This window comes from Hyla sarda, chromosome 7, assembly GCF_029499605.1.
Source record: "Hyla sarda isolate aHylSar1 chromosome 7, aHylSar1.hap1, whole genome shotgun sequence".
NCBI classification, from domain to species: Eukaryota; Metazoa; Chordata; class Amphibia; order Anura; family Hylidae; genus Hyla; species Hyla sarda.
The window spans coordinates 116,747,929-116,772,714 of record NC_079195.1 but is presented as its reverse complement, the minus strand read 5'-3'; the positions used below and the strand labels follow the sequence as shown (position 1 = coordinate 116,772,714).

General features: G+C 46.4%; 1 protein-coding gene across 1 annotated transcript in view; it reads right to left on the bottom strand.

Annotated features, from left to right (window-relative positions):
• HIF1AN (hypoxia inducible factor 1 subunit alpha inhibitor) overlaps window positions 1-17,441 on the bottom strand; it is a 32,450-nt gene extending 15,009 nt beyond the window's left edge. Inside the window, exons 1-2 of the mRNA XM_056530528.1 lie at window positions 17,049-17,441; window positions 1,309-1,559 (exon numbers count right to left, since the gene is read on the bottom strand). Of these exons, the coding sequence (XP_056386503.1) occupies window positions 1,309-1,559; window positions 17,049-17,255 (458 nt within the window). The 5' untranslated portion in view covers window positions 17,256-17,441. The remainder of the gene's footprint in view (window positions 1-1,308; window positions 1,560-17,048) is intronic.
• Between the last annotated feature and the right edge of the window lie 7,345 nt (window positions 17,442-24,786).

Below are 24,786 nucleotides of genomic sequence, written 5' to 3'. Positions count from 1 at the left end.
CTCCAGTGGTCCCCGGATAATTTGAGTTTGAGACAACTGGTCTAAAGGGATAATGCCAAACATTGGATATCTAAAAAGAGAAACCGAGGGCTCCATGTGGAGTGTCACCAGTATTCTAGTGAAGGGGGAGGGGAGGAGGCAGTTGCTTACCAACTCAGGTTGTATACCTGCATACACAACTATGGACAACACTCGTGTAGAGACAGGTATCCCGTCTGCAGCCTTCCTGATGTAATGTAGAGGAAAGACAAGACTTCAAGACTCCCGGTCAGCGCCCATGAATTCCTGAACCTTTCTTGAAGTCTTGTATTTCCTAAACACTGGATATCAGCAATGTCTGGTATTATATACGGATACCAAACAGGTATGAAGCGAGCTTAAAAAGAGTACCTCAACTAAACTTTCCCTAATCCCCCTCCCCCATCTGTCCCTGACTGACTATCTTCGGTAGCTCAGTTTGGAGCGGTGTGCGAGGGGAGGAAGTGGGCGTGGCCCGGCAGGTGCGAAGTCATCTGATGCCTGCCAGGGCCGACTTCCGCCCTTCTTCCTGTACGCTGCGCTCCCTCTCAGGAGCACGCATACAAGCCGAGTACAGGGCAGGGAAATTTGCACCCCATGCAGACATGCGTCCTCTCTATCTCTATCTATATCTCTCTCTCTATCTCTCTCTCTCTCTAACACTCTCTCTCTAACTCTAACTTCTCGGATCGCTTCACAGACCTGCTGCAAGGGCATAATTGACATATCACAAAACAAATATCGTGATATGATTGTGATATATTGTGCAGCCCTAGTATATGGCACTTTGAACTCGTGATGACTAGTATACTGTTCCCTTGTAACTGAACTGTGAAATATGTGTTGTTGCTACACAAACCAAGACCAGAAAATGACAATACAAGAGTAAATACACCCTGTGAACTTAATCACCTACTGTGCTGAATAGAAGGCTGCTTAAGAAACCTACTAGGGCACCAGTGAGGAAAGAGTGTACATCCACAAAAAATAGACTGGGATGGTCATATTATGGGGCTCGCATGATTCGCGCATGTGTCACCTGTCTATTTGTCCCTACTGGACAGGGAGATGTGCAGCTGAAAACCTATGATTTAATGACAGGTCAAAATGGCGGATGAGCTTTTGCTTACATCTGCTGATTGCTAGCTATATTACAAAGGGCATGTAAAAGGGCCCTAAGTGTAGGAACAATGCATGTACCCATAAATACTCGAGGGGCAGATGCATTTGTGAAAAATATTTGGATGGACACTTATAAAAACAGATACAAATTACAGAAAGCTCCCTTACCTTTCTTTGCCTTCTCTTTGTTCTATGTCTCTAAGCTTCTCTACGAATTCTGGAAACTTCATCTCTTGTCTAATGGACTTGGGCTTGAAAGTCTTAAAGTTAGCCATTTTCTTCTCATCATAATAAAGAAATTTGTGGCTATTGGCACTGTACACAGAAAAGTCCCCAGTTCCAATGTTTTCTTTCAGATAATCCAAATCCCACTTTAGCGCTGGGTGCACAAGATTGGTATCCGTCAGAACTACCGGCTCCTGGTTCAAAAAAAGAATGAAAAAAATCATGTTGAGTTATCATCCAGCATTTATGCGCTGTCCACACATGCATTGTGTTGAGAAGTAAAGCCGTTGTTGTTGGCATAAACAGAAGTTATTAATCACATTGGCTGAACTATCTGTGCTTCTACATCAGGCTGAAAGGAGTACTCCGCCCCTAGACATCTTATCCCCTATCCAAAAGATAGAGGATAAGATGTCTGATCGCGGGGGTCCCGCCGCTGGGGACCCCCGATCTCCCTGCTGCACCCAGGGTTCATTTAGAGCAGTGATGTTCCAACAGTGGCCCTGCACACTAAACAGCTCTGCCCTGAGATATCAGTGGGACAAAACATTTTCTGTCTCATACTACAGTGGTTTGGGATTATTTAAGAAGTAATGCACACAGAAAGGATTACAAAAGAAATTAAAAAAAAGGAATGTCCAGCTCAGCTGCTTGTGAATGATGATGGGGGAGATTTATCAAAACCTGTGCAGAAGAAAAGTTGTCCAGTTGCCCATAGCAACCAATCAGATCGCTTCTTTCATTTTTAGGAATGCCTGTGAAAAATTAAAGAAGCGATCTGATTGGTTGCTATGGGCAACTGGACAACTTTCCTTCTACACAGGTTGTGATAAGTCTCCCTAGATATCTTTATTGTGAATAGTTCACTTGAAATCACAGATAACGCATTGATACAAGCAGGTGACGCATTTTGGATGGTCTGATCGTCAGAAACGTGTCACCTTGTATCCAATGTGTTAAATGTGACTCCATTTGAACTATTCACAATAAAGAAGTAATCATTCTTGAGTTGCTGAGCTGGACACTGAGGCTGTTTTCACACTATAAAAATACTTCTGTTTTAAACGTCCATCAAAAAAATCTTGAAAAGGAGATTTTTTTATACTCACCGTAAAATCTCTCTCTCGTAGCCTTCATTGGGGGGGGGGGGGGGGGACGACACCTAACTGATGGGTACATGCTCCAGCCACTAGGAGGCGCTGACACTAGGAAAAAGAAAAGTCGGCTCCTCCCTGGCAGGATATACCCGCCCACCTGCAGTGAGGCAACCAGTTTTGTCACAAAGAAGTAGGAGAAGCCCGAGAGGAAACACGTCCTAAGGACCCTAGAAAGGAATCCCGGAAACAACCCAAGAACCGTACAAAGAAGAAATGGGTGGGTGCGGTGTCCCCCAATGAAAGCTACGAGAAAGAGATTTTACGGTGAGTACAAAAAAATCTCCTTTTCTTGGTCGCTCTTCATTGGGGGACACCTAACTGATGGGACGTACCAAAGCAGTCATCTAGGGTGGGAAAAAACAACCACCAGCGAAAAGGAGACAGTTCAAGACTGAACTCGCATGCCTGCAAGGACTATGGACAAGTCCCAAGGTCAGATACATACAAAGCCCAGAACAAATGAGTTCCCGTAAGACCTCCCATCCAAGGAGAAGGACCAGAACACCCAGGGGAAGGTCCATCCAATAAAGAGACCCAAGGCACCTGGGTCATATAGAGAGACGAGAAAACACAGGAAAAAGGGAACCAGATGACCGCAAAAAAACGCTCCGAAAGAAGGGAAGGAGAGCAGAACAGAAATACCACCCCGACCAACAGGTCGCTGAGGAGTCGGGGGCTGGTCGCTACAAATCCAAGACTGAACCCTCACAAAGGCTTAAGGAATCGGAGAGCCCCTGAAAAGAAGGCACAACGCAGCATTGCAGGGCAGAGTCCAAATCAAAGGGACCAACAGTGAGAGATCAGAGTGGACGGAGTAGACCTGAGCACCATCAAGAAACATCCCGTCAGAACGGGAATGGAGGAGGACCAATGAGAGCGCAGCTTGGGCTTCCAGGGTCCGGGCATAGGAACAATTACTCCAGAAGACTGTGGAGCCAATGCAGTATAACTGACCCAGACAAAAAGGGTAAGAATGACATACAGAGCACTAGGGGGTGATAGACAGAAAGCACACAAGCCCAGACTCGAAAGTCCACCGTTGAATGCATGTTAGCAAAAACCAAAAAGAATCCCTCCAGGAGGAAAAAACAGGGGTGGTTCAGAGGACAACTCAAGTAGAAAGACCTACGACAAGCACCTTGGTCCCCACACTCCAAGCGAAAAGGGGAGCCGCAAACGCACTAGGCGCAGAAGGAGCAGGGAAATGCAAATACTGGGTGGACGAAGCCCCCAGGCACCAGTGGCAACCCTCGCCGCCTGAAGGAGCCACTGTGCGAACCAAGAGAGATTGGAGCCCCGTACCCCGAAACTGGACAAGAAATACAAGACCCGCTGAGGATCAATCCAGAAAATGACAAGGAGGTGCCAGAGTCACCCTGGAAGAGACCCCGGAAGAAAACACCCGGAAGTACCGGAAGGGGCGGAACCGACAGGCGCCCCAGCAGGCCCCATGTCAAAATAGAGGTGCTGAAACTGCCACGGAACCGCAGAGACAAAGTCACCGGAAGTCCCCGAGCAACAGGAAGATTGCTCCAATCCTACAACGTGGTCCTAGCATGTGTAGGAACACAGACATGAGGACCTCACGACAACAGTGGTGTACGGACACGGGGAAAACGCAGACATCCAAAGGACCAGCCGGAAGGGAGGTATGCCCACAGCGGACCAACAGTGCAACATAAGAAGAAAGAACAGAGCGACGCTGCTGTTGCCGCAACAGGCGCTGGAACCCACAGACAAACACCGACACAGAGTGACCTACAGGAAGAAGGGTCCAAGAACCCGCATGCACACCCTCTGCGGGACTGCACCTGGGAGAGACACACCGGACAACAGCTGCAGTGGCAGCCGAATGAGGGAGGTGACAGGTGGATTATAACACCCAGCAGACACAGTCTGGCCCTGGGGCCTAGAGACCGTGAGGCACATGTGGTCCCGCACATGGAGACACACAGTGGGGAAACATACCCGCCTGTAGACAGTAGTAGGCAAACAAGCAAACCCTGTAACCAGTATGAGGCACGGTGCATAAGGCACAAGAGGCCTCTCGGAGAGACCACAGCAAAACTACCATGGCAGTGGGGAACCACCGATCACAGGGAGCAGCCGGACCAGAGACAACTGAGCACCTAAGACAAAAGGTGGAGGGACTGTGGAATGCATCCCTGACATCCCGTAAAGTGTCCACAATACCACGCACCACAGTGGGGTACTGGAACCCTAAACCCAAAAACATCTGCCGTGAGACACTCTGCAGAAGAAAAACATGCAGACAACTGTCTGGCTAACTGGTGGGGGTCCCCAAGGGGCAGAGTCATCCCAGCGGAAACCTCACACCGTAGTGAGGTCGTGGAAGACCAACGCAGATACACCGGTGATGTGATGAGTAACAAATGGCGCAGGAAAGCATGCAGACCACTACCTTAAAGACAGGTACATGATCAGAAAAGAAGAGTTACATTATCGGCACCTCGCTAGTAGTGAGGCACGGGAACTCCAGCCCCAGATATATCAGACGTGTGATGTATGACAGGTGGCGCGGGCAACCATACAGACCACTGACTGGCTCACTGATATGGGACCATAGCGGGGAAAGGAATACTCCGACGGATGCCTCACACAATGGTGAGGTGCCGAAAAAGGCAGAGGCACCAGCTGGTTGATGCAGGACAGGCGGTGAAGACAACCGAGCAGACGAAAGTCTGGAGTACTGATATGGGTCCAAAGTAGACAACGATGCATCCCATCGGCACCCCACCAGCAATGAGGTCCCGGAAACCCAGCTGCAGAGACACTAGCTGTCTGAAGATCGACAGACAGTGCAGCAACCATGCAGATCACTGTTTGATCAACCAGCATGGAGCCACAGAAGACAACCCTCTTACCCTCTGCACCGCGCAGAGTAGTGAGGAACAGGAACCCCAGGCACAGATACATCAGCCATCTGATGTATGCCAGGCGGTGTAGACAACCATGCAGACCACAGTCAGGCTTACTGGCATGTATTCACCGAAAACAATCACGCATGCCATCGGTACTTTACCCGGTAGAGCGGGACAGTCGCAGAACAGCAGCCGGTCGATGCATGAAAGGCAGTGTAGTCAACTATGCAGACCATCGTCTGGCCTACTGACGTGGATCCACAGAAGACAACTATACATACCATCGGTACCTCGCTCAGTAGTGAGGAAATGGACTCCAGACACAGATGCATCATCCGTGAATCCGGTGACCGGTGACGTAGGAAACCATCCAGACTTACAGGGACGGGTCCAAGTAAGACGAAGTAGTCCTGAAGGCACATCGAGTCAGGTCTCCATACATCGTACCCAGGTAACGGAACTGCAGCCCCAGACACCTCAGCCGTGAGGCGTGTGATAAATGGCAGAGGAAACCATGCAGACCACTGTCTGGCTTACTGGTATGAGTCCTGAAGACACATCAGTCAGTTCCACATATACCGCACCCAGCAGTGGGGTATCGGAACTGCAGCAACAATACATCAGCCGTGAGATGTGTGGCAAGCGGCAGAGGAAATCATACAGACCACCGTCTGGCTTACCGGTATGGGTCCTGAAGACATATCGGGACAGTCCTCCACACACTGAACCCAGCAGTTGTGCAGATGACTGTCCGGCCCACAGGTATGGGCAAGTCATTCCGTTGGACATCTCGCACAGTAGAGAGGTACAGGTAGGCCAGCCGCTAGATGAGAGAAATAAGGAACCCAGGACTTCAGGCATGAAAACTAAACCAAATCTAAGGCAATGCAAGTATTGGCCACAAGAGGGCGTCAGAGTACGCCAAATTGTCTGACAAGCTGCAGAAAACATGAACACGAAAACATGAATCCGCTGAATGAGGCGCAGTGCGCCCTGCGAAGTGCTGCCCGCATATGAGCAGAAGGATCCCCTGGAGCAGCGACGGCTCACGGCAGCTGCTGCCAAGCCGCCGCTCGGCTCCAGAAGAAGAGAGTACCAATAAAGCTCCCTCCGGGCTAAAGCCCTGGGAGCTTAAGGAGCGCTGCCGAGCCCGCAGTTGGGGGCGGGGAGGGGGCGGAGCTAGATTCCGCAGCCCCACTGAAAAATAGACCCCGGCAGCGCGCGAGACGGAGAGGAGAAGCCGTTCAACCCTCCGACTCGCGCGGGAATCAGGGGGAAGAAGGGCGGAGCTATATGCCTCCATGGATCCCCGAAGTGCCCCAGAACGGACCCCCGCCGGAGGGGAGAAGGCCCCAGTCAAAAGCAACCCCCCCCCTGAGCCCAATAGATGCAGTCGAGGCTGCATGAATAAATATAGCGAGGATTAACCCCCTCACTGTCCGGACTCCCCAAAACAGCCCCAGAAATAGTCATTCCGTCGGACTGGATATAACACTACTGCTCGTACAGCTAAGGGAGTGGGAGGAAGGAAAGGGGGGGGTAAACTCACCTCATACGCTTTACATACTCACCCATCTTCAAATAATCCCTGGAGACATCTTCAGCCAGCATTTTAGTTACCTGCATCACGTCATGCTGCTACAGACCAAGACGAGCAGGGAAAATAGGGGTGCAACCCCAGACACTGGCCGTTGGCGGGAAGGGGTTAACGGTGCATTTGTATTTTATGTCCCGTGCCCCTTAGCCACATTTTTGGTGGGGAGCAGGTAGGCGCCATGCTCCTGAACCCCCACCTGAAAAAGGGAAACAAAAAGGAGTAAAGAACCTGACTAAACAGCCCTTACAAGAAAATAATAGAAGACCAGGTCTGGAGAGCTCCAGACCTGTGTGTCTACCTCCTAAGTGACACTAGCTAAAACTGGTTGCCTCATTGCAGGTGGGCGGGTATATCCTGCCAGGGAGGAGCCGACTTTTCTTTTTCCTAGTGTCAGCGCCTCCTAGTGGCTGGATGCATTCCTCCCGTTAAGGCACAAATAATATCTTCAGCAGTACATTAAACATGGAGAGACAGAGATAAATAAAAAGGGCAAAGCTTGGTGGGGAGGGATCTGACAGCTGTCAGGAATGATCATCAAATTCCTTTAAATTACATGAAGTCAGAGACTGACAGGTAAAAATGGACTAAACTGTTGGTCTAGTCCAGCTACAATAAGAGGGAAAAAACGGGAAAAAAAATCAATGTGCGACAAAATTGATGAAAAAACACAATTTTGTAAGCTTTGGGGGCTTCTGTTTTTACGCAGTACATTTTTTTGTCAAAAATGACACCTTATCTTTATTCTGTAGGTCCATACGGTTAAAATGATACCCTACTTATATAGGTTTGAATTTGTATCACTTCAGAAAAAAATCATGAATACATGCAGGAAAATGTATACGTTTAAAATGGTCATCTTTTGACCCCTATAACTTTTTTATTTTTCTGTGTTCAGGGCGCTTTGAGGACTAATTTTTTGCGCCGTCATCTGAAGTTTATACACGTATACACGCCGTCATACACAAAGCCTGTGAGCACCAGTCTATGTGTAGGATGATCATGGAAACATACAGAGAACTGCCTGAGATCAGCCAACAAACACCCACATTAACCTGGAAGCTTTGCTAAACATGTAGTGGTTCATTAACCAGGATCCAAGAATGCGCCTTATCTGATAAGTGTGCCCTACAGAGACTAGACGCGCTCGTGATCTCCCCAGGGACGGTACTACTGGGAGCGCCACCAGTCTGTTATACATTTACCACTGACAAACATACTATACATATCACTGGCTCTAATCCGACATGTGAACTACATTGTCATGTAATGGTCTACCTACAGCAAGTGCAGTGCTTCACATGGTAAACATTACTGCCTCATTATTTGTAGCAGCTTCATGGAGGAATATAATATCCATGTAACCATTGTCTGAACTAAAACACTGTGACTAGGTTTTTCAGAGTGATTATTTGTGCCCATATTTTTAGAGAGGTAGCATTTATTTCTCCAATGAATGACATAAGGGTCCATGAAATTCTGCCAAGGCATTCACTGTTCTGACAGGGGATAGAATGCTGCTACACTCCAGCACAGATATAAACAGACTTAATCCTCTTTTATCATTAAAAGCTCTCTTATACACGAAACGGAATAACTCATCAGTGGGGATCAGAGCACTGGGACCCCACTGATCCTGCGAATGGAGGTCAGATGTTCCCTGAATGGCCAGCATTCATTCTCTATGGGGCTTCTGAACATTGCAGAGCACTAAGCATTTGCCTAGTGTCTGTAGCTTTTATTGCCATTATCATTGTTGCTCTCCATTAAAGGGGTATTCCAGGAATTTTTTTTTATTTGACTATGCTACAGGGGCTGTAAAGTTAGTGTAGTTCATAATATAGTGTCTATACCTGTGTGTGACGGTTTTTATTTTTAACAACAAAAAAAAAGATTTTTCCCAGGTTGCAATGCGGCTGAGACCTGACTCACTAGTCAGCTGATGACAGGGAGCCTGTCTGCTTCAATGGGTGGAGCGATCGCTTGGTGGGAAAGAGATCAATTTGCAACTAATTGCATTTTTGCAACATCTGTAGGCACCCTGACTGAAAAAACAGGTCTTTTGACTGGATGCAGCTCATTTATGTTTCAATGGATTGGGTGGCTGATGTGTGGGAGGGAAGAAAATGGAATTATGGGATTTGTAGGCTAAAGAAGAAAACTCAAACAGGAAATACCAGTTCACAAAAAGCTAGCCACAGTGTTATGGTAATCTCACAACATAGCCATTTAGCCCCAAGACAAGCGCAGATCCTTCCTAAGCATGTCCATTATTGCCTGCCAGGTACGTACTAAAATCACCTTATGGTGGATAACCCCTTAAAGGTTAACTCCTTGGGGACGGAGGGCATACCTATACACCCTCAGTCCACTCCCTTTCTATAACGCAGGGCCATCGGCACGTGGCCAATAGCGTGCGGCACCGATCACGGTGCCGCGCGCTATTAACCCTTTAGACGTGGCGTTCAAAGTTGAACGCTGCGTCTAAAGTGAAAGTAAAGCACTGCCGGTTAGCTCAGGGGGCTGTTCGGGATCGCCGCAATGAAATCGCGGCATCCCAAACAGCTGTAAAGACAGCAGGAGGGTCCCTACCTTTCTCCATGCTGTACGCTCGACAAATGACTGCTCAGTGCCTGAGATCCAGGCATGAGCAGTCAAGCAGCAGAATCATTGATCAATGGTTTCCTATGAGAAACGATTCATCAAAGTAAAAGATCAGTGTATGCAGTGTTTTTTTGCAAAAAAAAAAGTGAAAAAAAAAAGGTGAAGATCATTTAACCCCTTCCCTAATAAAAGTTTGATTCACCCTCCTTTTCGCAATAAAAAACAAAAAAAAACTGTGTAAATAAAGATGTGTTATCGCCACGTGCGGAAATTCCGAATTATAAAAATATATTGTTAATTAAACCGCATTGTCGTACTTCTGGAAAAAATCATGACTACATGCAGGAAAATCAAAAAGTCCGATCAATACATAAATGGTACCGCTAAAAACTTCAGATTACGTTGCAAAAAATCAGCCCTCATACCACCCCATACGCGGAAAAATAAAAAAAGATGACAATTTAAAACATATACATTTTCCTGCATGCCGTTATGATTTTTTCCAGAAGTACGACAAAATCCAACCTATATAAGTAGGGTATCATTTTAATCGTATGGACCTACAGAATAAAGATCAAGTGTCATTTTTACCGATAAATGTACTGTGTAGAAACGGAAGCACCCAAAAATGACAAAATGGCATTTTTTCTTCAATTTTGTCGCACAATGATTTTTTTTTTTCGTTTCGCCGTAGATTTTAGGGTAAAATGACTGATGTCATTACAAAGTAGAATTGGTGGCGCAAAAAATAAGCCATCATATGGATTTTTAGCTGCAAAATTGAAAGGGTTATGATTTCTAAAATGGAAGGAGGAAAAAAGCCGTATGCAGTTTCCCGACCGCAGGCAAAAACGTGGTTGACCAAATTTTTGCCTGCGGTCGGGAAACCGCATATGGCCGAAAACTAAGCCGACCGGAGGCTGCAGTTCACTCTGGTCAGCTCATAGACATGCATTATATACGGTTCCCCTATACGGCTGAGTGTGGGCGCCGCGATTAAGTCCCACCGCCCTCCTCCCAGCCGTATACGGGAACCGTAGTTACAAAACGTAGTGTGAACCCAGCCTTATAGGATATTATCATATGACACAATGGGGGAGATTCATCAAAGGATTTAGACTGTTTTTTCCTGTCTAAATTTGTCGCACAGAAAGTCGCAGTCTAAATATGTGCGACTTTTCTGCGACTTTTGCTGTAGAGGATTTTTAGAACATGATGCATGCAAGTCTATTTTATACGGAAATGCATTGGAAAATGCATTGGTGCTGAATTTATCAAGTGCGACTTTTGTGCGACAAGTCGCATCTGCCCAAAATACGCTGAAATGTCAGACCATGTTGGAGCAGGTCTAAATGCAGTTTAAACCAAAAACTACAAAATGACCCAAAAGGGGGCTATGAGGCCAAAACAATACAATTAACCAAACCCCAAGGCCGTAGCCTGGGGTGCAAAACACCTCAATTTTTCTCCCCCCTAAAACATAACTTTTAATAGTGTATATCTAAAAAGTAACAATTCCAGAAAGTGATAGTTAAAAAATGCAATGTCACATGGGAGGATAATAGTTATTGGAGCAACATGGCTTCCAGTGTACAGGGCTCTGCAGAAGCCCAAACTTCCCAATTGTGACACTAATTAAAACACAAAATTGCCGCCTCTACATGTTTCGCCGTCACACGGCTTTCTCAAGAGGCAATATGTGGCAACATCACTCCAAAATGGCGGCAGGGGGTATTTATAGACCATTCCCCCATCATCATCAGTCAGCGACATCTCTATCTAGCCTATCACAAGTGTTCTAGTATTGCTCCAATCAAGATCCAATAGATATGATGCACTTCCCGAATGCTTCCATTTAGGAACCAATGGGAGAACCTAGAGAGCTCCTTACCTCATCTTCCCTCATCATTCCGATATGTCATGTGATGGGACTACGTAAGCGGGTTCTTCCGCATCATAACAGTGCGCCGCGCACGCGCAGTCTGTTTACCAGTATTACCTTGTCCTCTGTCGGCCGCGAATGAGTCCGCGCATGCGCCCGCACTCAGACACTGTATCGCCTACAGGAGGGCTAGTGCGCATGCTCCTGCACTTAGATTACAATCTACTATCTATAGTGCAACTGCGCTTATGTGGAGAGGGGGAGCGAGGTAAAGGAACCTCTCATAGGAGTATGTATAGAAATAATACCTTAATAGTGATATTAAATAATATTATAATGACCATAGTACATCATACCTAACAACCATAATGGGTCATATCTTGCGGAATATAAAAGGTACAGCGCTAATATATTAAATTCCAGAGTAGGTTGGGAATATGTCAATAAGTGAAATAAAATAAGAATAAAATAAAATAAAATGAAATATAATATAAATGCCCAAGGTGCAAAAGTAAATAAATAATAATAATACAATAATAATTTATGAATATAAAGTGAATAAACAATCCAACTGTGCAAAGGTGAGTATAGTGATAAAAAATATATATGTATATATATGTGATAAGTGGTGATAGAATTAATAAGTGCAAAGATAGGTAAATGTGAAGACATAAGTGTAAGTTGAGTGTAGCCACAATTTCACACCAATTTTTAAGTGTGGTAAGTGCTTTATTTGTGTCTGGCCACATATCAACAAATCCCAACCCTCGATATGAATTTATAAAGCTCTCAGTCTGAGATGATGAAAATAATAAAAATATATTACAACTAGTAAACTATAGATAACCATTATTTAAATAGATTGCCATTAGGACTGTGAATTTACACAATCTGGATGTAACATAAATCCTAGATCAAAATAAATAAAAAACAAAAAATATATTAAATAATGCTACAGAAATGCTGAAAAAGAAAACCCTTCATTAAGGCCACTTGGCGCCTGACTATGTAGCCTCCATATCCATTTAGCCTCCTCGCGTAGGAGAGACTTGTCAATATCTCCTTTCCGTGGTCCTAACTTCAGTTGACATAGACCCACAAATCTTAAGTCCGTGACTCGGCCTCCATGTAAAGCTCTCATGTGTCTGGATACTGGTGTATCTTTTCTCGTCCTAATCGAGCTAAGGTGTTGCGATATCCGCTTGCGAAATTCCTGTGTCGTCTTGCCCACGTACCACTTGGGACATGGGCACTGGGCTATATATATGATGTTATGTGAACTACAGTTAATAAACTGTCTGACTTCATATTGGTGGCCGTCCACAGGATTTGTCACTTTTTTGGTCTTATTAATCTGTTGGCAGAAACTACAATGCCCACAGGGGAAACAACCCGTTGTGGTATTCCTCAGCCAACACTGCCTTGTGTTTGTTATGCCCAAATGGCTATGGACCAGCTGGTCTTTTATGCTGGGGCCTTTCCTAAAGGTGATACCAGGAAATTTTCCAATCACCCGAGCCAGATCCTCATCACGTGTGAGTAGATGCCAATGTCTGCGCATTATTGCCATCACCTGATCGGTATGTCCATCGTAAGTGCCAATGCATCTCACTTGTCTGGATGTATCTGTTGTCCGCGTAAAGGTAAGTAGCGCATTCCTATCTGCTTGGCATGCCCTCTTGTACGCCGTTTTCAAATGTTTACGAGGGTATCCCCTCTGCCTAAATCTCTCATACAAATTTTGACTTTCCCTCTGAAAGTTCCTCTCCTCTGAACAATTCCTCCTCGCCCTGAGGTATTGGCCACCCGGAATACTCCTTTTCAGGGATTCCGGATGCCAACTACCCCAGTGCAGGAGCGAATTGGTAGAGGTGGGCTTGCGGAAAATATCCGTCTGTAGATGGTTGGACTCATCAATATAGATGTTAAGATCCAAAAAATGGATAGATCGCCCACCTATCTCGGAGGTAAAGGCCATCCCGATATTGTTAGTATTAAGTTTGTCAACGAATTCCTGATACAGGGTGATTGGCCCGTCCCACAACATCAAAATGTCGTCAATGTAGCGACCATAAAATAAAATGTGCTCAGTAAAAGAGATAAACTCATCAGAAAAGAGGCGGCAATTTTGTGTTTTAATTAGTGTCACAATTGGGAAGTTTGGGCTTCTGCAGAGCCCTGTACACTGGAAGCCATGTTGCTCCAATAACTATTATCCTCCCATGTGACATTGCATTTTTTAACTATCACTTTCTGGAATTGTTACTTTTTAGATATACACTATTAAAAGTTATGTTTTAGGGGGGAGAAAAATTGAGGTGTTTTGCACCCCAGGCTACGGCCTTGGTTAATTGTAAATGCAGTTTAAGCTGTAGACCCTGAAGTCTGAGCACAGAATTTATCAAGGGCTGTGAGACCTTTGATAAATTAGGAGCACAATAGACAGGAGACTACCACATACGCTGGTCTATAAGCATACCCAGAATAGACTAGATTAGGAAATGTCCCCCAATGTGTTCTAACAATAAGGTCATAGAACACCATGGAGGGGACCAGAAAACAACTGAAGCCCCTTCTGCCTTAACCACATAAGGACTAAACCCATTTTCACCTTATAGTGGTACTGCGGTGGAAAACTTTTTTTTTTTTTTTTTTTTTTTTTTTTTTTTTATAAATCAACTAGTGGCAGAAAGTTAAAACAGATTTGTAAATTACTTCTATAAAAAAATTTTTTACCCTCCCAGTACATTTTAGCAGCTGTATGCTAAAGAGGAAATTTTTTTCTTTTTGAACTTTTTTGTCTTGTACACAGTGCTCTCTGCTGACACCTGATGCCCATATCAAGAACTGTCCAGAGCAGGAGAAAATCCCCATAGCAAACCTATACTGCTCTGGACAGTTCCAGACACGGACAGAGGTGTCAGCAGAGAGCACTGTGTACAAGACAAAAAAGAAATTCAAAAAGAAAATAGTTTCCTCTGTAGCATACAGCTGCTAAAAAGTACTGGAAGCGTAAATGTTTTTTTAATAGAAGTCATTTTCATATCTGTAATTTTCTGGCACCAGTTGATTTAAAATAAATAAATAAAAATCCACCAGAGTTTCCCTTTAAGGACTTGAAACCATCTTTGTTTTTGTACTTTCCTTTTCTCCTCCTCATCTTCTAAAAATCATAACGCGTTAAATTTTGCACCTACAGACCCATATAAGGGCTTGTTTTTTGCATCACCAATTGTACTTTGTATTGACATCACGTATTTTATAGTATAACCTGCAGCGAAACAAAAAAATAGTTATTTGTGAGGTGAAATGGAAAAAAATAAAAAAATATTTTTAGGGCTTCCGTTTCTACGCAGTGCACTTTTCGGTAAAAATGACACCTTATCTTTACTCTGTAGGTCCATACAGTTACAAGGATACCCAATTTATGTAGGTTTGATTTATTTTACTACTTTAAAAAAAATTATAACTACATGCACCAAAATTTGTGTTTAAAATTATGAACTTCTGAGCCTCTATAATTTTTTTTTTTTCCGCACACAGGGCTATATGAGGGCTTATTTTTTGCACCGTGGTCTGTAGATTATATCGATACCATTTTTGTTTTGATGGGACTTTTTGAACACTTTTTATTAATATTTTTATGGTATATGAAGTGACCAAAAATGCAAAATTTGGGACTTTGGTATTTTTTAACGTGTACGCTATTGACCGCGCGGTTTAGCTAACCTTATGTTTTAATAGGTCTGACATTTACGCATGCGGCGGTACCACATGATTATTTTTTTAAATACATTATTTTATTTAAAAAATAGGAAAAGGGGGGTGATTGAAACTTTTATTGGTGTGGGCTTATTCACATTTAATCTCTTATTTTTACCACTTTTTTTTTTTTTCTTTAAGCCCTTAGGGGACTCTACATGCATACTTTTTTTTCACCTTTGCAATGCTGTCCACTAGGCGTCTCCCTTTTGGGTCCAGAATGTCTAACCCCCCCCCCCCCCCCAAGATCACGTTGGGACCACTGCTGGCCGGGCAGTGGTCCCATCCCAGGAAGTCACGTCCGTCCACAGCTTGCTCTCTGCCTGTATATGAAACAGAGAGCGAGCGCAGTGGTCGTGCGCGCACCTAATTTACATATCCCTGCCCCCTGCATCTCCCCCTTTCTTCTGTAATATAGATCACATGCAGCAGAAGCGGAGAGGAGCACTGCCAGGAGATACCCAGCCTGGCTAAATATTTATACCCTAATACACTAAAAGAACCCACCATATTCATGAACGATTCCTGTAGGGCACGGCAGCTCTGTCCTCAGACGTCCCTCCACTATGTATGGCACGTGCAATGTCAAACAGAGGAGGAGACACAGAAGCTGCCGTCCCTGCCATGTACTCATCCTGTATGCGCCCTCCGGAGAGGGATCGCAGCATACAGGAAGAAGGGTGGAAGCTGGCCCTGGCAGACATCAGATGACGTTGCGCCTGCCGGGCCACGCTCACTTCCTCCCCTCACAACAGGCAGGGAACTGAGCTACCGAAGACTACAAAATAAAAAAGGTATTTATAGGTGGGGGGCCCGGACGTGGCGCTGCCTGCGCCCGGGTGGCCCGGACGTGGCGCTGCCTGCGCCCGGGTGGCCCGGACGTGGCGCTGCCTGCGCCCGGGTGGCGCTGCCTGCGCCCGGGTGGCCCTGCCTGCGCCCGGGTGGCCCTGCCTGCGCCCGGGTGGCCCTGCCTGCGCCCGGGTGGCCCTGCCTGCGCCCGGGTGGCCCGGACGTGGCGCTGCCTGCGCCCGGGTGGCCCGGACGTGGCGCTGCCTGCGCCCGGGTGGCCCGGACGTGGCGCTGCCTGCGCCCGGGTGGCCCGGACGTGGCGCTGCCTGCGCCCGGGTGGCCCTGCCTGCGCCCGGGTGGCCCTGCCTGCGCCCGGACGTGGCCCTGCCTGCGCCCGGGTGGCCCTGCCTGCGCCCGGACGTGGCGCTGCCTGCGCCCGGACGTGGCGCTGCCTGCGCCCGGGTGGCCCGGACGTGGCGCTGCCTGCGCCCGGGTGGCCCGGACGTGGCGCTGCCTGCGCCCGGGTGGCCCGGACGTGGCGCTGCCTGCGCCCGGGTGGCCCGGACGTGGCGCTGCCTGCGCCCGGGTGGCCCGGACGTGGCGCTGCCTGCGCCCGGGTGGCCCGGACGTGGCGCTGCCTGCGCCCGGGTGGCCCGGACGTGGCGCTGCCTGCGCCCGGGTGGCCCGGACGTGGCGCTGCCTGCGCCCGGGTGGCCCGGACGTGGCGCTGCCTGCGCCCGGGTGGCCCGGACGTGGCGCTGCCTGCGCCCGGGTGGCCCGGACGTGGCGCTGCCTGCGCCCGGGTGGCCCGGACGTGGCGCTGCCTGCGCCCGGGTGGCCCGGACGTGGCGCTGCCTGCGCCCAGACATGGCACAGTGGCATCACATGTGACCCAGTCACAGCTGTGTCCACCTTGGTCCCCTCTGCCACCCAGGTCATTCCATCCTATCTACAATCAGAAGGTTCCCCTGGCCGGCTCCATGGACTGCTCCCTCCACAGACATAACCCTCACCTCGCTATCGATGAGTTCTTCCGCCCTTGGATCTGAATGGTGGAGCCGAGTGATCTGACGGGTCTGAAATTGATATGAACGTAACTGAGACTCGCTCCAGCCGGGGTTCCGGTGCTCGGCCTCTGCTTCGCCTGCTCGCCTTGTGTCAGCCAACACCTCCGCAGCCGACACCCCGACCTCCGCAGCCGACACCCCGGCCTCCGCCATCCCCGGGCGGCGTAACAACGTTACCCGCAAAAACAACCACCGACCCAAACAACAGCCCGGCCCGGAGCACAGAGATGGGCGCTGGCGAGCTAGAGCGGCACCGTCCCAGCACAAACTACAGGGACACCTAGCGACAGCCTGTGATATTACATATAACCTCCTCCCGGTGGCGGGAGCAGTGTGGTGTCTGTGAGTAAGGACGGGGGCTGTCTGGGATCTCATGTTGCTTCTTTTGTTGGTTATATTGAAAACCATGAAAATAAAATATCTCTTATAAAAAGTAAAGCGTATTATATGAATAGCCCGTAAAATCAGCAACTTCAGACGGAGAATTGGATTATGAATAGGCTCTGTTCACACTAATATGATGGCTTTTTTTGCAGCTGTATTTAGATGGATCCCCACTAACGCCAGCCAGATGCTGCGCCCCACATACTGTTTTATATACATGCCTCCCCATAAAGCGTGCCAGCCACATACCCATATAAGTGTCAGCAACCGGCATCACATACCTAGTGACGTCACATGCCCATATACTGCTATGTCATATGTCCCAATATAAAGTGACATAACAAATTTGCCCTTAGCCAGTGTCACATGCCCCCATATTTAGTGGTGCCACATGCCCCATATACTGCTATGTCATACAGTCATGGGCGTAAATGTTGGCACCCTTGAAATTTTTCTAGAAAATGAAGTATTTCTCACAGAAAAGGATTGCAGTAATACTTGTTTTGCTATACACATGGTTATTCACTTTGTGTGTATTGGAACTAAACCAAAAAATGGAGGAAAAAAAGAAAATTGGACATAATTTCACACCAAACTCCAAAATGGGCTGAACAAAATAAAGAGCACCCTTTCAAAATTGCTGAAAAATAAGATTGTTTCAAGCATGTGATGCAACTTTAAACTCGCCTGGGGAAAGTAACAGGTGTGGGCAATATAAGAATCACACATGAAAGCAGTTAAAAAGGAGAGAAGTTCACTTAGTCTTTGCATTGTGTGTCTGTGTGTGTCACACTAAGCAAGGACAACATAAAGAGGAGCAGAGGACTTGAGGATCAAAATTGTGGAAAAATATCAACAATCTCAAGGTTACAAGTCTATTTCCAGAGATCTAGATTTGCCTTTGTCTACAGTGCGCAACATTATCAAGAAGTTGGCAACCCATGGCACTGTAGCTAATCTCCCACGGCATGGACGGAAGAGAAAAATTAAAGAAAGGTGTCAACGCAGCATAGTCCGGATGGTGGATAAGCAGCCCCAGACAAGTTCCAAAGATATTCAAGCTGTCCTCCAGGCTCAGGGAGCATCAGTGTCAGCGCGAACTATTCGTCGACATTTAAATTAAATGAAACGCTACGGCAGGAGACCCAGGAGGACCCCACTGCTGACACAGAGACATAAAAAAACAAGACTACATTTTGCCCAAATGAACTTGAGTAAGCCAAAATCCTTCTCAGAAAACGTGTTGTGGACAGATTAGACCAAGATAGAGCTTTTTGGTAAAGCACATCATTCTACTGTTTACTGAAAACAGAATGAGGCCTACAAAGAGAAGAAATACCTTCTGTGGTACCTACAGTGAAATATGGTGGAGGTTTAATGATGTTTTGGGGTTGTTTTGCTGCCTCTGGCACTGGGTGGCTTGAATGTGTGCAAGGCATCATGAAATCTGAGGATTACCAATGGATTTTGGGTCGCACTGTATAGCACAGTGTCAGAAAGCTGGGTTTGCGTCCGAGATCTTGGGTCTTCCAGCAGGACAATGACCCCCAAACATACATCAAAAAGCACCCAGAAATGGATGGCAACAAAGCGCTGGAGCGTTCTGAAGTGGCCAGCAATGAGTCCAGATCTAAATCCCATTGGACACCTGTGGAGAGATCTTAAAATTGCTGTTGGCAAAAGGCGCCCTTCCAATAAGAGAGACCTGGAGCAGTTTCCAAAGGAAGAGTGGTCCAACATCCCGGCTGAGAGGTGTAAGAAGCTTATTGATGGTTATAGGAAGTGACTGATTTCAGTTATTTTTTTCCAAAGGATATGCAACCAAATATTAAGTTAAGGGTGCCAATAATTTTGTCCAGCACATTTTTGGAGTTTGGTGTGACATTTTTTGGTTTAGTTCCAATACACACAACCTTTTTTGGTTTAGTTCCAATACACAGGGAATAAACATGTGTATAATAAAACATATGTTACTGCAATCATTTTCTGTGAGAAATACTTCATTTTCTTGAAAAATCTCAGGGGTGCCAACATTTACGGCCATGACTGTATGTCCCCATATCCAGTGACATCACACGTGCCCATATCCAGTGACATCACATGTGCCCATATCCAGTAACGTCACATGCCCCAAATCTAGTCATGTTACATGTGCCGATATACATTAACCTCTTCAGGAAGCCGGGCGTATGCATACGCCCTGCATCCCGAGTCCTTAAGGACGTGGGGCGTATGCATTCGCTCGTGGGAATTCCGGTCCCCGCCGCTAGCCGGTTGTGGACCGGGCCGGGATGCCTGCTGCAATCATTCAGCAGGCATCCCGGCACATCGCCGAGGGGGGTCCTGAGACACCCCCCCCCCCCCCATGTCGGCGATCGCAGAAAATCGCATGTCAATTCAGACATGCGATTTTCTGCTATTCCGGGCTGATCGTGTCGCCGGGGGGCCCGATCACCCGGAAAATAGGGATGATCGGAGCTGTCAGTGACATCCTGAGGGCTAGCAGTGAGGTCGCAGTGCTGCAATCCCCTCCTATCCCCTGTCATTGGTAAGAACTGATTCTGACCAATGGCAGGGCAGGACAGTGGGTTGCCAAGGCACCCTCCCATTCTGCCCACCTCTGGATGTCGTGGGGAGAAGATGGAGGTTGGTACCTGGAGGAGAAGATGCGTGGTGACCGCAGATCGCCGCTGGAGACTGCAGAGATCCTGGCTCAGGTAGGGAAACGACGGTGGGGGGGGGAATGAAAGTGAAAGTAAAGTGATCTTTACAGTGGCAACCACTAGGAAGGCGAAACTGCAACTCCCAGCATGCCCAGACAGCCAAAGGCTGTCTGTGAATGCTGGGAGTTGTAGTTTTGCAACATCTGGAGGGTCACAGTTTGGAGACCACTGTTACAGTGGTGCCCAAACAGTAGCCCTCCAGATGTTGCCAAACTACAACTCTCAGCATGCCTAGACTGCTCAGGCACGCTGGGAGTTGTAGTTCTGTAACATCTGTCCCTTCAGATTTTGCAATTTTCATGAAATTTTTTAAATTGCTGCTATATTTTGAAGCCCTCAAATTTTTTCAAAAAGTAAAAATATGTCCATTTTATGATGCCAACATAAAGTGGACATATTGTATTTGTGAATAAAAATTAAATTTATTGTGAATATCCATTTTCCTTACAATTAGAGAGCTTTAAAGTTAGAAAAATGCAAAATTGTCAAAATTTTCATGAAATTTGGGGATTTTTCACCAAAAAAGGATGCAAGTAACGACGAGAATTTACCACCAAAATAAAGTAGAATAAGTCACGGAAAAAAAATCTCAGAATCAGAATATTCGGTAAAAGCGTTTTCGAGTTATTAATTCGTAAAGCGACGGTGGTCAGAATTGCGAAAAAGGGCTCAGTCCTTAAAGGAGTACTCCGGTGAAAAACTTTTTTTTTTTTATCAACTGGTGCCAGAAAGTTAAACAGATTTGTAAATTACTTCTAGTAAAAAATCTTAATGTTTTCTGTACTTATTAGCTGCTGAATACTACAGCGGAAATTATTTTCTTTTTGAAACACAGCTGTCTGCTGACATCATGAGCACAGTGCTCTCTGCTGACATCTCTGTCCATTTTCGGAACTGCCTTGAACAGCATATGTTTGCTATGGGGATTTCCTTTTAATCTGGACACTTCCTAAATGGACAGAGATGTCAGCAGAGAGTAGAAATGGGTAAGGGTTGGCACTCGAGTCCCTTGGTGGTGCACGTGGAATAAGTGGCAATGGTAGAAAGAACAATCCCGGTGCATTGCCGTAGAATGAGATTTGCCATAGAATGAGATGGTCCGCCTCCATCACATCCTATTGGCTCACTCTTGTCACGTGACATATTTAAACGTCACGCATCGATGCTCACAGCAGTGTCAGTTTGGCTATCACAGGGAGAAGATCTCCTCTCCCTGTGATAGCTGAAGCTGCACGGAGCTCTCATGGCCTCTGTGGCCCGACAGAAGGTCACACATGTACGCAGCTCACATGGCTGGCTCACATACACTTACTCTATTATTACATGTACTGTTGATCCACAGCGCTATCGGGATCCCGATGCCCGTTGGCGCTGTCATCAGTGTGCGTCCCCGCGAGCGCCCCACGCCCGCAGCTCTACTCCCCGCCCCTCTACTCCCCGTCCCCCGCACATCTACTCCCCGTCCTCCGCAGCTCTACTCCCCGTCCCCTGTTAACGCTCAGGGAGCGATCCACAGCGCTATGGGGATTCCTATGCCCGATGGCGCTGTCATCAGTGTGCGTCCCCGCGAGCGCCCAACGCCCGCAGCTCTACTCCCCGTCCCGTTAACGCTCAGGGAGCGTGGAACAGAAAGTAGAGCATCGGGCACAGGTAAAGTAGTACTGCGCATGCGCAGAACTACGCGAATAACTTAACCTGCGCCCGATGCTCTACTTTCTGTTCCCCGCTCCCTGAGCATTAACAGGACGGGGAGCAGAGCTGCGGGGGACGGGGAGTAGAGCTGAGGGCGTGGGGCACTCGCGGGGACGCACACTGATGACAGCGCCATCGGGCATCGGGATCCCAATAGCGGGATCAACAGTAAATGTATATGAGCCAGACGTATGAGCTGCGTAAATGTGTGAACTTCTGTCGGGCCACAAAGGCCATGAGAGCTCCGTTCAGCTATCACAGGGAGAGGAGATCCTGTGATAGCCAAACTGACACTGCTGTGCGCATCGATGCGAGACGTTTAAATATGTCACGTGACAAGAGTGAGCCAATAGGATATGATGGAGGCGGACCATCTCATTCTATGGCAAATCTCATTCTACGGCAATGCACCGGCACTCACTTTAGTCTTCTGCCAAGTGAAATGTGTTTATTGAAACACGGTGCAAACACAATGTAACGCGTTTCGGCCAAAGCCTTTATTAGACTGACATACATGCTCAAGACATCATCATGGTATATATACAAGGAAGCCCATCCCACTACCGGTCATTGGGCATTGGCATGGTTACCAAATTATTTACAAACAATGCATGTCACATAATATCAAATGGTCATGGGACATAATAAATTACAAATAATCAAAAAGTATATGAACATATATACTGGTCTTATCTGGCTTGCATGCATCTGATCTGGTACATCCCCTTACTGACGGATCTAAGATATAATAAGAAAAAATCTTAATTAAAAACATAGCAAAATAAATTTTGCAATAAAAACCTTTTTACAAGAAAGAAGACACCTCATAATCCCTATTTAGACCTCTAGGTTCTAAAGTGGACAAGCGGTGGATCCAGTACGCCTCCTTTTTCCTCAATAAAGATTTAATATCGCCTCCCCTCCTAGGGTTTTGTACCTGATCAATGACCTGATACCGTAGCTGTGACACATTGTGACCCATTTTCTCAAAATGGGATGGGATGGGATACAACAAATTCCTACATCTAATTGATGATTTATGTCTATTGATGCGGTCCCCTACACGCTGGGTGGTTTCCCCAACGTATAGGAGACCGCATGGACATTTAATAGTGTAGATCACGTTCTTTGAGTCACAGGTACTGAAATGTTTGAGTTTGATAACCTCTCCAGAGTGTGGATGTAATAAGTTATCACGCTTAATAACATTACTACACTGTGCACAGTGTAGGCACGGATACGTGCCTTTGTGTTGAGTTCTCAGGACCATCTGTTTTAGTTCAGTCTTTTGAGACCCCACATTGGCTCGAACCCATTTGTCCCTGAGGTTCGGGGCTCTCTTGTTACAAATGAGTGGGGGGCTCACAAATTCCTGAATCTTAGGATAGGAACTTTTCAACACCTGCCAATGTTTCTTCACAATGGTATCTACTTTATGGACTACAGGATGAAACTGTCTGACAAAAGGGATCCTAACCTGTTCATTCCTCTCCCTATTACTACTCGGGGGTATCTTCGCTTGATCCAAGATCCGTTCTTGATAACCTCTCTGACGGAATTTTTCTTCCAGTTCCCTTAATCTCTGTTGTCTCACTTCGGGATCTGTAACAATCTGTTGGATCCTTTCTCTCTGTGCCCTAGGTATGGATTTCTTTACAGATGGGGGGTGGGAACTGGTGTAATGTAATAAACTATTACGATCTGTTTCCTTACGAAACAGATCAGTTTTTAAGTCCCCTCTACCATCTTTCAATACCATAGTGTCCAAGAAGCTCACTTGGACTTGATCACTAGCCATTGTGAATTTTAATTCAGGTCTAACATTGTTAAGATGTTCTAAAAATTGTACAAAGTGTGAATGTGGCCCCTCCCATACGCAAAAAATATCGTCTATAAACCTTTTCCAGGTTTTAATGTTCTGATGGAAAAGAACATGACGATAAACCTGAACCTCCTCAAAATAAGCCATATAGGCATTTGCGTATGGGGGGGCCACGTTCGCCCCCATTGCCGATCCTTGTCTCTGCATATAAAAAGTATCCTCATACATGAAATAATTTTCCTCTAGTACTGTTCGCAATAGGCCTAGAAAAAACTCCTTCTGTGCAGAAGTGTAGTCACTCAAATTTAGTAACCAACATGCAGATTCAATGCCCCTTTCATGTACTATTGAAGTGCACAAACTTGACACATCAATAGTTACCAACCATGTTGGTGACCCTGGACAGTACCTGCAAAAAATCTGAAGTATCCAAAAGAAATGCCCTTGTTGCTTTCGTGAGGGGAGTCATTACTTTTTCCAATAGAATACTTAAAGGGGATAGAACTGAATCTACTGAGGCCACTATGGGCCTCCCAGGAGGGTTGTTCAAGTCCTTATGGATTTTATGTACCGTGTAAAATACAGGAGTGATTGGAGATTCCTTAGACAAATAACCATACATCTTCTTGTCAATAATGCAATCATTTAGTGCTTCTGTCAGATGCATGCAAGCCAGATAAGACCAGTATATATGTTCATATACTTTTTGATTATTTGTAATTTATTATGTCCCATGACCATTTGATATTATGTGACATGTATTGTTTGTAAATAATTTGGTAACCATGCCAATGCCCAATGACCGGTAGTGGGATGGGCTTCCTTGTATATATATACCATGATGATGTCTTGAGCATGTATGTCAGTCTGATAAAGGCTTTGGCTGAAACGCGTTACATTGTGTTTGCACCGTGTGTCAATAAACACATTTCACTTGGCAGAAGACTAAAGTGAGTGCCGGGATTGTTCTTTCTACCATGTCAGCAGAGAGCACTGCGTTCGTGATGTCAGCAGACAGCTCTGTGTTTCAAACGGAAAAGAATTTCCGCTGTAGTATTCAGCA